Below are 12,881 nucleotides of genomic sequence, written 5' to 3'. Positions count from 1 at the left end.
TGCTTATCTGGCTGGCCTTATAAAACGAGTTTAGGAGTGTTCTCTCCTTTTCAATTTTTGCTCAGCCCCTGGCAAACACCAATCTACCCTCAGTTTCAATGAGTTCACCTTTTTTAGATTCCACATATAAGTGAGGTCATACAAGAATTTGTCTTTCTCTGCCTGATTATTTCACTGAGCATAATGACCTTACAGTTCGTTCATGTTGTCATAAATATCAGGATTTCCTTCTTTTTTATGGCTTAGTAATATTCCATTGCATATATACACCACATTTTCTTTAACCATTCATTCGTCAATAGACACTTAGGTTGTTTCCATGTCTTGGTTATTGTGAATAATGCTGCAATGGACATTAGGGTGCAGATATCTCTTGAAGTTACTAATGTCACTTCCTTCAAATATGTACCCAGAGGTGGAACTGATGAATCATATGGTAGTTCTATTTTTAATTTTTTGAGGAACTGCCATACTGTTTACCATGATGGCTACACCTATTTACAGTCCCATCAACAGTGCACAACAGTTCCCTTTTCTCTACATTCTTGCCAAAACTGGTTATCTCTTGGTTTTTGATAAAAGCCATTCTAACAAGTGTGAGCTGATATCTCATTGTAATTTTGATTGGCATTTCCCTAAAGATTTTTTATGTTGAACACCTTTTCATGTACCTGTTAGCCATTTGTATGTCTTCTTTGTAAAAATGTCTATTCAGGTCCTTTGCCCACGATTAACTGGATTATTTGTTTTGTTTTTACTATTGAGTACTATAAGCTTTTTTTAATGTTTTAGATTTTAACCCCTCATCAGATATATTATGGTTTGTAAATATTTTCTCCCATTCTGTAGGCTGCCTTTCATTGTGTTTATTGTTTCTTTTGCTGTGCAGAAGCTTTTTAGTTTGATGTGTTGCCATTTGTTGACTTCTGATTTGCTGTTTGTGCTTTGGTGTCATATCCAAAAAATTCATTGCCAACCCCAATGTCCAGAAGATTTTTCCCTCTGTTTTCTTCTAGAACTTTTATGGTTTCAGATTTTACATTTAAGATTTAATCCACTTCAAGTTAATGTTTATGAGTGGTGTAAGATAGGGGTCCACTTTCACTCTTTTGCATGAAATACATGGTTTTCCAACACCATTTATTGAAAAGACTATCCTTTCCCCATTGAGTATTCTTGGCTCCCTTGTCAAATATAAGTTGACCATATACGCATAGGTTTATGTCTGGGGCTCTCAGTTCTGTTTCATTGGTCTATGTGTCTGTTTTTATGCCAGTACCATACTGATTTGATTACTATAGCTTTGTAATATAGTTTCAAATCAGGACGTGTGATGCCTCCATCTTTGATATTCTTTCTCAGGATTGTTTTGGTGAATCAGAGACTTTGATGATTCCATACGGATTTTAGAATTTTTTTCTATTTGTGTGAAAATGCCATTAAAATTTTGATAAGGATTGCATTGAATCTATAGATAGCTTTGAGTCATATGGACATTTTAACAATATTAATTCTTCTGATCCATATATATGGGATATCTTTCCATTTATTTGTGTTTGTGTTTCTTCAATTTCTTTCATCAATGTCTTATTGTTTTCAGTATATAAACCTTTCACCTCCTTGGTTAAATTTATTCCTAAGAATATTATTGTTTTTGATGCTATTGTGAATGGGATTGTTTTCTAAATTACTTTTTCAGATAGTTCATTTTTAGGGTTCAGAAATATAACTGATCTTTGTTGATTTTGTATCCTACAACTTTGCTTAATTCATTTATTAGTCCTAATAATTTTTTGTGGAAATTTTAGCATTTTCTATATATAAGATTATGTCATCTGCAAACAGAGAAAATTTAACTTCTTCCTTGTTGATTTGGATGCCTTTTATTTCTTTTTCTTGCCTAGTTGCTCTGGATAGGATTTACAGTACGATATTGAATAGGAGTGGTAAGAGTGGGCACACTTATCCCAATCTTAGAGAAAAAGCCTTCAATCTTTCACCATTGAGTATTATGTTAGCTGTGGGTCTCTCATACATGGATTTGATTATGTTAAGGTACATTCCTTCTACACCCAATTTATTGGGAGTTTTTATTGTAAAAGGATGTTGAATTATTTCAAGTGATTTTTCTGCATTTGTTGACATAATCACATGATTTTTACCCTTCATTTTATTAATGTGGTTATCACATTTATTGATTTGCATATGTTGAATCATCATTGCCTCCCAGCGATAAATCCAACTTGATCACAGTGTATGATCCTTTTAACATGCTGTTGAATTAGGTTTGTTAGTATTTTGTTGAAATATTTGTATCTATATTCATCAGAGATATTGGTTTATAGTTTGCTTTTTTTGAAGTCTAATTATCTGGCAATGGCATCATGGTATTACTGGTCTAAAAATGTTTGGTGTGTTCCTTCCTCTTCAATTTTTTGGAAGAATTTTAGAAGGATTGGCCTTAATCCTTCCTTACATATTTGTTAAGATTCAGTGAATTAATGCTGTAATCTCCACCTCATTATTGTTCTGTTCCAATTTTCTATTTCTTCATGATTCAGTCTTGGTAGGTTGTATATTTCTAGGAATTTATCCATTTCTTTTATGTTATTCAATTTGTTGGTATCTAATTATTCATTACAGTATGATACTTTGTATATATTTTTGTAGTATCAGTCACAATATTTACTGTCTCCTCTTTCATTTATAATTGTGTTTATTTGAGTCTCCTCCCCCCCTCATTTAATCTACATAAATATTTGTCAATTTTGTTTATCTTTTCAAAAAACTAACTCTTGGGCTTACTGATTTTTTTGGTCTCTATTGTTTTTATTTCTCCCTTTCTGGTCTCTACTGTTTTTATTTCTGCTCTCATTTTTATTATATCCTTCCTTATGCTAACTTTGGGTTTAGTTTGTTCTTCTTTTTCTAGTTCCCTGAGGTGTAAAATTAGGTTGTTTATTTGAGATCTCTCTTTCTTAATGTAGGTGTTTATCACTATTAACTTCCCTCTTAAAACTGCCTTTGCTGCATCCCATATGTTTTGGTATGTTGTGTTTCCATTTTCTTTTGTCTCTAGATACTTTCTGATTTTCCTTTTGATTTCTTCTTTGACCTATTGGCTTTTCAGGAGTGTGCTGTTTATTTTTCACACATTTGTGAGTTTTCTTGCTATTATTGATTTCCAGTTTCATACTACTGTGGACATAAACAATATTGATATGATTTCAATCATCTTAAATTTGTTGAGACTTGCTCTGTGGTGCAACATATGATCTATACTAGAGAATGTTCCATGTGCACTTGAGAAGAATGAGCATTCTGCTGCTGTTGGATGGAATGTTCTGGATATGTCTGTTAGGTTCATTTGTTCTACAGTGTAATTCAAGTCTGCTGTTTCCTTATTGATTTTCTGTCAGGATGATCTGTTCAATGTTGAAAGTGGAGTATTGAAGTCCTGTCATTTTCTTGCTATTTCTCCCTTCAGTTCTGTTAATATTTGTTTTAAACATTCAACCACTCCAGTGTTGGGTACAGTAAGTCCCCTACATATAAGCAAATTCTGTTCTGAGAGCGTGTTTGTAAGTCCAATTTGTTCATTAAGTCCAACAAAGTTAGCCCAGGTATCCAACTAACACAGTCGGCTATATAGTACTGTACTGTAATAGGTTTATGATACTTTTCACACAAATAATACATAAAAAAACAAGCACAAAAAATAATGAAAATATTTTTAATCTTACAGTACAGTTCCTTGAAAAGTACAGTAGTACAGTACAACAGCTGGCATCCAGGGGCTGGCATCGAAGGAACAGACAAGAAGAGTTACTGACTGGAGGAGGGAGAGGAGGTGGGAGATGGTAGAGGTGAAGGATCATTAGCAATAGGAGAAAGAGGGCAAGCTGCAATGTCACTCATGCCTGACATTGATGGCACAGGTTCTGGTTCCTTGCTAGAGTCAATTCTATGTACCCTCTTGAAAAAATGATCCAGTGCTGTCTGGGTAGTAGCTCTTTTTTTCTTATCATAGATGGACATGGTAGCACTGGATTGCATTCTGAATGGCTACTGCAACCTTCATGTACCATTCTATGTTTGGGTCCTGTGGGTCCTGTGCCTCAAAAACTAACAGTGCCTCCTCAAATAAAGAAAATCCCCCTGCCATTTCCTGCGTTGTGAATCTCTTCAGTTCTGCAGTTACTTCTCCTTTCTCTTGTCTCTCTTCATCCTTTCTCTGGGCCTCCAATTCCATCATTATCCCTTGGCGCTTCTGAGCAGTACCAGCTACATCACCACTGCTTTTACACTTGCTTCCAGATAGCCTGGGCTTGAAATAAAGATACTGTACTACTGTACTCTATACAGTACTGTACAGTAAAGTACACAAAAGCACAACCACTTGTAGAGGATGCACACACATGACAATGTACGCCAGACATGTGAACTAACTTATGTGATTGGACATGCAAATGCACGTTCACATCTTTGAAAGTTTGCAACTTGAAGGTTTGTATGTAGGGGACTTACTGTACATATATACTTATAATTGTTATATCCTCTTCATGAATTTACTCTTTCACCACTATATAGTGACCTTCTTTGTCTCTTGTGAACAATTTTGTCTGAAAGTCTATTTTATCTGATATAAATATAGCCACTTCTGCTCTCTTTTGGTTACCATTTCCATGGATATCTATTTCTATCCTTTCACTTTGAGCCTATGTGTATCATTAAAGCTGAAGTGAATCTCTTACAGGTGGTGTAGAGTTGAGTCTCGGATTTTTTTCCATTCAGCAACTCTGTGTCTTTTGATTTGAGAATTTAATCCATTTGTGTAATTATTGATATGGAAGAACTTAATATTGCCATCTTCTTAACTGTTTTCTGGCTATTTTGGAGTTCCGCTATTCCATTCTTCATCTCCAACTATCTTCCTTTATGATTTAATGATTTATGTAGTGGTATGCATTGATTTCTTTCTCTTTATCTCTTGTGTATCTTCTGTGGGTTTTCACTTTGTGGTTACCATGAGACTTACATAAAACTTATTATGGTTATAATAGCCTATTTTAACCCAATAACAACTTAACTTCTCTTGCATATAAAAACTCTAGCCTTTTTCTCCACCACACACATTTTATATTCTCAATGTCACAATTTACATTTTTTTACATTGTGCATCCGTTAAACAATTATTGTAGTTATACTTTTTTTTAACATTTATACTAGAGTTTAAAATGATTTATAAGTAACAAAAATGGCAAAATATTTTAATAGACACTGCACAAAAGAGGATCTATAAAGATACACAAATGGCCAATAGGTGCTGAAAAAGTTGCATTATTAGTCATTGTAGAATGTCAGATTAACACTATAATAAGTATCACTACACATTCACTAGAATGGATAAAAGATTAATTTATATTCACTCTTGTCAAGAATGTGAAGCAAAACTCTCACACATGAATGGTGAAAGTTTAAAATGGTGCAACCACTTTAAGAAACTCTTTGGCAGTTTCTCATAGATTTTAACATACAACTATACCTACAGTCAAGCAATTCTACTCATAGGTATATAACCAATAGAAAGGAAATCATGTTCACAAAAAAGTTATATAAGAAAGTTCATAGCAGCTTTATTCATAATAGCTAAAAAATGGGGAAAAAACAAAGTCCATAGCAATAGCTGGATAAACAAACTATGGTACAGTCATACAATGGTGTTCTAGTTAGTATTAAAAAGAACAAACTACTAATAAATACAGCAACCTGCATAGATCTCAAAAAATGTGATGCTGAACAAAAGAAGTGAGATCAAAGAGGAGTACACAATCTACTATTCCATTTATATGAAGTGCAGGAACAGGCAAAACTATTTATAATAAGAGAAGTTAGAATAATGACGTAGGAGGGACAGTGACTGGAAGGGGCACAAGGGAATATTCAGGGATCATGCAATGTTCTTTATCTCAATGTGGGTGATGGTTACATGAATGTATCCTTTTGTCAAAATTCATCGTTTTGTTTATTAAAGGCATGTGGTTTTCACTGTATGCATATTATATCACAAGAAAGCACTGTAGAAGACAAAAACAAAAGGATCACCTAAATATTGCTCTATTAAGAATATACAAAACTAAAATTTTCCCTCAGAGAAAATCTAGGCCAAAATAGCTTTGCTGCAATTTCTACCAATCATTTAAGAAAGAAGTAATTACAATCTAGTAAAAACTCTTCCATAAAATAGAAAGGTGCAACACTCCCAAAATCATTTTTTGAGGCTAACAACCTTGAAATCAAAACCTGGCAAGGACTGAATGAGGAAACAAAGTTACAGGCCATTCTGATTCATGGTCATGAATAAAAACATCCTTAAAAATGTACATAAATCAGGGCTTCCCTGGTGGTACAGTGGTTGAGAGTCCGCCTCCTGATGCAGGGGACATGGGTTCGTGTCCTGGTCTGGGAAGATCCCACATGCCACGGAGTGGCTGGGCCCATGAGCCATGGCTGCTGAACCTGCGCGTCCGGAGCCTGGGCTCCGCAACGGGAAAGGCCACAACAGTGAGAGGCCCACGTACCACAAAAAACAAAAACAAAAACAAAAACCAAAAAAATGTACATAAATCATATCCAACAATATATAAATAATGTAATACATCATGGCCTAGTTGGGTTTATCCCAGAAATGCAATTCTGGTTAAATTTTTTTAAATGTTATTCACCACATTAACATTTTAGAGGAGAACAATTTTTTTTTTTTTTTTTTTTTTGCGGTACACTGGCCTTTCACTGTTGTGGCCTCTCCCGTTGCGGAGCACAGGCTCTGGACGTGCAGGCTCAGCAGCCATGGCTCACGGGCCCAGCCGCTCCGCAGCACGTGGGATCTTCCCGGACCGGGGCACGAACCCGTGTCCCCTGCATCGGCAGGCAGACTCTCAACCACTGCGCCACCAGGGAAGCCCGAGAGCAATATTTTGATTATGCGAAGAGGCATAGGAAAAAAGGCAGTTGATAAAATCTGATATGCATTCTTTCCCCCAAAAAATAGTAAACAAGGAATACAAGAAAACTTCCTAAATATGATACAATGTATCTAGAAATATACTTACTGACCACATCACACTTATCTATAACATATTAAAATACTTCTCTTTGACATTGGGAATATGATACGATGGCTACCATTATCACTACTATTCAGCATTGTAGTGGAAGTATTAGTGAGTTCAGTGTGTTAAGAATACAACAAAAAATAAAAGCATAAACATAGGAAAAGAAGTTTAAAATTGTCATTATTCACAGATTATATTATTGATTACATAGAAAACTCTAAAAGAATATATGGATAAATGATTACATTCAAGTAGGGACGTTATTAAAATTGCTGGATACAAAAGTGATATACAAAAATCAATTTTCTATAAATGAGCAAGAAATGTTTAAATCATTAAAAGATCCCAGTCACAATAGCATCAAGAATATGTATTTGGGTTGCTTCTGAATAAAAGGTCATGAGAGGTAACAATCCTCTACAACTAGAAAAAACTGGAAAATTTACAAAAACTTTTTATTGAAGTAAAATTGGTATATTACACTGTATAAGTTTCATATGTATAACGTTTAATTTGATATCTGTAAACACTACAAAGTGGTCACCCCCAGAAGTCTACTTACAATTGACTGCCTTCACACATTTTGCACGTTCCCTAGCCCCCTTCCTTTTGATAATCACCAATCTACTCTCTGTATCTATGAGTTATTTTTTGTTTTGTTTGATCATTTGCTTGTTTGCTTGTTTGTTTTAGATTCCACATATGAGTGAAATCATATGGTATTTGTCTTTCTGTGTCTGAATTATTTCACTTAGAATACAAAAATAATTTTAAACGTACCAAATAGTGGTGGAAGCAACAAGGATTAAATAAATTAACAATTCAAGGAGAGGAATACTTTTTCAATGTAAACTGACAATCTCCAATTGTTTTTTCCTCTGAAAAATGTACCAACTCTAATAAGAGACTGCCGACCAGACTTACCCAGGCAAAATGCCTCTAGTGAGAGAAAGAAAAACCAACAAAGTTTTAACAGTTTGACAGGGCTGGTTGACAAACTGAAAAGTTGATGAGACAAATGCTCAGCAGATTTCCCCTACCAGACATTTGCTGACTTCTGGTACTGCACAAGAATACAGGGAGCTAGGTCAAATGTTTCTAAAAGGTAAAGTGAAATCTCCAGCAACCACCCAGTTCTTAGGAAAAAAAAAAATTCTAGAATTTGAAGCTACAGGAGACTGCAAACTGTAAATGGCAGATCTCGATTTTCCATAGTCTTTCAGGGATTAAAAGACAGAAGCCCATCAATGTTTTACATCCTAGAGAAGAAGAGCAAACCACAGTAGCCTGTTTTACTTAAACTGCAATCAAGCCCTGACTCAGCTCAATATTGAATTGGATTGAGAAAAGCATCCCCTTACCTTATCTGCCTAAACAGAGAAAGTTTGAAGTCTCTCTGGAATATCTCATCTAGAAATACTATGGCTCTTTTGTATGTTATGCATGGCATGCAATAAAAAATTACTAGAATGACTACATACCTATCAGAATGGCCAAAATCCAGAAAACTGACAACGCCAAATGCTGGTGAGAATGTAGAGCACAGGAATTCTCATTCATTTCTGTTGGAAATGCAAAAAGGTATGACCACTTTGGAAGACAAGTTAGAGGTTTCTTACAAAACTATACATACTCTTATCATACATGCTTCTTGTTATTTACCTGAAGGAGCTGAAAACTTGTGTGCACACAAAAACTTACACACAGATGTTTATAACCACTTTATTCATAATTTGCAAAACCTGGAAGCAACCAACATGTCCTTCAGTCGGTGAATAGATAGATAAACTGTGGTATATTCAGATGATGGAATATTCTTCAGCATTAAAGACAAAAGAGCTATTGAGCCAGGAAAAGACATGGAGGAAACTGCAATGTATATTATTAAGTGAAAGAAGGTAATCTGAAAAGGCTACACACAGTATTATTCTAAATATATGACAATGTGGAAAAGGCAAAACTATAAGACAGTAAAAAGATCAGTAGTTGCCAGGGGGTGTGGGGAGGGAGGGATGAATAGGCAGAGAACAAAGAATGTTTAGGGCAGTGAAACTATTCTGTATAATACTATAATGGTGGATACATGTTAGAATAAGTCCCCTACATACGAACCTTCAAATTGTGAACTTTGAAAGATGTGCACATGCGTTCCAACAACGTCAGGTGTGAGTGACATTGCAGCTTGCTCTCCAACTCCTAGTGCTGACGATCCTTCAGCTCTACCATCTCCCACCTCCTCTCTCTCCTCCAGTCAATAACTCTTCCTGCCTGTTCCCTCAAGGCCAGCCCCTGGATGCCAGCTGTTGTACTGCACCACTGTACTTTTCAAGGCACTGTACTGTAAGATTAAAAATGTTTTCTCTATTTTTTGTTTGTTTTTTATATATCATCTGTGTGAAAAGTATTGTAAACCATTACAATGCAGTACTATATAGCCAATTGTGTTAGTTGGGTGCCTAGGCTAACTTTGCTGGACTTACAAACAAACTGAACTTATGAACAGGCTGTCACAATGGAACTCGTTCATATGTATGGGACTTACTATATATTATAATGTCTAGAACAGCAAACAGTGATAATTGCCTAAAAAGGCAGTAGAGAAGTTAAAATATAATGTAAAGGATTGATTATCCCAGGCAGGAAATAGGGAACATAGAAGCAAAAATAGATGGACAGATAGTGCTATGGACTGAATATTTGTAAAGATCTCTCCCTCATTCACCTGTTAAATTCTAACCCCCAAAGGGATGGGATTTGGAGGTGGGGCCTTGGGAAGTGATTAGCCCATGAGGGTGGAGCCCTCATGAATGAGATTAGCACCCTTATAAAACAGACCCCAGACAGCTGCCTCATCGTCTTCTGCCATGTGAGAAGATGCCTAGTTGATACAACTAGACAAGAAATCAGCCCATATAAAGAATTGCTTTATTACTATAACTTTATTACTCAGCCATACAAAGAAACGAACTTCGGTCATTTGTAGAGACGTGGGTAGATCTAGAGACTATTATACAGAGTCAAGGAAGTCAGAAAGAGAGAAACAAATATCGTATATTAATGCAAATATGTGGAACCTAGAAAAATGGTACAGATGAACCGGTTTGCAGGGCAGAAATAGAGACAGAGATGTAGAGAACAAACGTATGGACACCAAGGGGGGAAAGTGGTGGGGGCGGGCGGGGGGTGTGATGAATTCGGAGATTGGTATTGACATATGTACACTAATATGTACAAAATGGATAATAAGAACCTGCTGTATAAAAAAATAAATCAAATTAAAAAAGAGAAAGAAAAAAGAATAGCTTGATAACATTATCAATCACAGTAGACACCCACCTGTAAAGACAGATTGACCAATGTGCCCCCATGGGCTCTGCATCGCCAAGTGTGCTCCCCCGACTCCACAGCTTTGCAGGGAGGCCTTCCTATTGGTGGAAGGCCAATGGGCGTATCTTGCTTCCAGAGGCGCCAAGCCTTCGGACCTCAGGCCCTCAGTGCTCATGGCTACTGCTGCTACATTAGCAAAGAATCACCTCACGTGCTCTTCTGATCCAACCACTTTCTCTGTAAAGAGACATCTAGAACTTTCTCCCTCATCTTCCTGGGGCTTCTGGGAGCACCCGGAAGCCCACGTGGCGTTCGCACAGAGTGCCTGGGACAGTCGGCGGCACAGTTCCTGGCTGCTCTGCTGAGACGAGCTCTTCAGCCCCTCGTGAGCGGGACTCCGGAGCCATCCACAGAGTCAGAGCGAGTCAGGAGACAGGCGGCGGCTTTGCCGGGGGCTGGACTCCGCAGGTACCGGGGGCCCCGGGAAGGAATGGAGGTCGGGGGAGGGCTACGGGCTGCTCGGTTGGGAGTGGGGGAGCGGCGGCGGAGGGTAGCGGGCTGAAGGGGGGCTGAGGGAAGGGTCCCCCAGTGAGCGGGTCAGAGGGGAGGACCGCTGGCTTCCGGGGTGGCTGGTGGGGGGCGTTCTGGAGTCGGGGTGCAGAGGGTGGGGCTAATGGCTAAGCGTGGGGGGGGGCCTGAGCGGAGGGCTTCCTACTGGTCGGGTGGGGCCGGCTTTGGGGGCCAGAGGAGAGGACGACTGGCTGCGGGGGTGGGGAGGACGGGGAGGATGGGAAGGGCGGGCCCCACCCGCGGGGCCGAGACGGGAGGGGAGGGCTAGCGGCTGCTGCGTGTGGCGGGAGGAAGGCTGAGGCGGGGGTCGATGGGGAGGACTCCCGGGCGCGGGTGCGGTAGGCGTTAGGGGAGCTCCCGCCGGGGCGGGGCGTGGGGTGGGGGGGGAGGACGCTCGTGGCAGTTAGGGGGTTCCGGCTCCCGGGTGGGTGGGGGCAAGACGGGTGGGCTCTGCGTCTGGGGTACGAGAAGCGAGAGCCCCTGGCGCTGAGTGTGCTCGGGGGAGGACTCCCCGGTGTGGGGAGGTGAGAGAGGCAGTCTGACCTCTACGCATGGCGGGGCGCCCGGCTTCCAGGGCCCAGAGCGGAGCGCCACCAGCTGGTGGGTGGGGGAGGGTATATGGAGGGGATGTAGTGCGAGGGGTCGGGGAGGAGCCGCCTGGCCACGGGGGGGCGTAAGTGAAGCTGAGAGGGGGAGGCGCTGGGGCTGCTGTGATCTGGTGGAGGCTGTTGGCCATGGCAGATGGATTTGTGGGGGTCCAGGGAGGGGCTCTGGCCCACTGCATTAGGCATCGAGAGCTTCAGGTCGCCTCTGTCCGGGTGGCACAGGAATTGCAGAGGTGGGTGGGCAGGGCAAGACCCTGGCCTCCACACAGAGTACACAGATTCTTTACGAGGGTGCTTTGCACATTCACCCGGACACGCCATACCAGAGTTGTAAAACAGTCTCCATAAATTTAGCAGTATTGCAAGTTTCCATGATAAGTTTTCTCATCACGGGGGAATTTTATTTGATGGTACTAATGATAATATATCTTCAAATATTGGGAAACCCATGGATCAAAGAGAAAAATCACAGAGGGACTTAGAAAATATTTCCAAGTGAATACTAAAAAAGCACAACTTACCAAAATTAGTGGGAGGCAGCAAAAAGCGACAGGAGGAAACTGTATTCCTCTAAATGCTTCTGTTAGAAAAGAGTCAGGACATAAAATCAGTGAGCCAACAGTCCATTGAGAGATGCTAGAAGAAGAAGAGCAAAGGAAACATAAAATGAAGTAATAAGAGAGCTAAGAGAGGAAATCAGTGATAGAAAGCAAATTATGGACACGGTGAACAAAGCCACGCGCTTCTTTCAAAAGAGCAAGGAAACCGAGAAAGTCCTACAACGATGAATCACGGAAACATAGAAAGAACGCTGATCCCCAATATGAGGAATGAAAGAGGGCCAACGTTACGGATCAGATGTACATTAACAAAGAGGATATAGGGGAATATTATGGGATATTAAGGAAATGTTTATGCTAACAAATTGGAAGACTTGAAAAATTCCTTGGGAAAAAGGCAGCTTCCTAAAACTGAGGCCAGAAATGTAGAAAAGGTGACGAGCCTTCTATCTGTCTTTTTTAAAAAAAATTATTTTATTTTATTTTATTATTGTTTCTTGAGTCGTACGCAACAAGTGCTCTTTTGTTATTATTTTTAAATTTTATTTTTACTTTGGGCTGCGTTGGGTCTTTGTTGCTGCGCGCGGGCTTTCTCTAGGTGCAGCGAGCGGGGGCTACTCTTCGTTGCGGTGCGCAGGCCTCTCATTACGGTGGCTTCTCTTGTTGCAGAGCACGGGCTCCAGGCATGTGGGCTTCAGAGGTTG

General features: G+C 39.4%; 1 protein-coding gene across 6 annotated transcripts in view; it reads right to left on the bottom strand.

Annotated features, from left to right (window-relative positions):
* The window catches only part of GABRA3 (gamma-aminobutyric acid type A receptor subunit alpha3), a 313,354-nt gene that overhangs the window by 259,228 nt on the left and 41,245 nt on the right, over positions 1 to 12,881 (bottom strand). Inside the window, exons 2-3 of one of the 6 annotated variants that reach the window (XM_060292122.2) lie at positions 12,139 to 12,253; positions 8,597 to 8,677 (exon numbers count right to left, since the gene is read on the bottom strand). The exons of 1 other annotated variant lie outside the window; for it this stretch is intronic. In XM_060292122.2, coding sequence (XP_060148105.1) covers positions 8,597 to 8,675 — 79 coding nt within the window. In that variant the 5' untranslated portion in view covers positions 8,676 to 8,677; positions 12,139 to 12,253. Of the gene's footprint in view, positions 1 to 8,596; positions 8,678 to 10,451; positions 10,601 to 12,138; positions 12,254 to 12,881 lie in introns of those variants that run through there. 4 more of the 6 variants (XM_060292123.2, XM_060292120.2, XM_060292118.2 and 1 more) reach the window with 4 other exon arrangements.

This window comes from Globicephala melas, chromosome X (genome assembly GCF_963455315.2).
Source record: "Globicephala melas chromosome X, mGloMel1.2, whole genome shotgun sequence".
NCBI classification, from domain to species: Eukaryota; Metazoa; Chordata; class Mammalia; order Artiodactyla; family Delphinidae; genus Globicephala; species Globicephala melas.
Note: the sequence above shows the minus strand (reverse complement) of the source record. Positions and strands in the feature narration are given on the sequence as shown.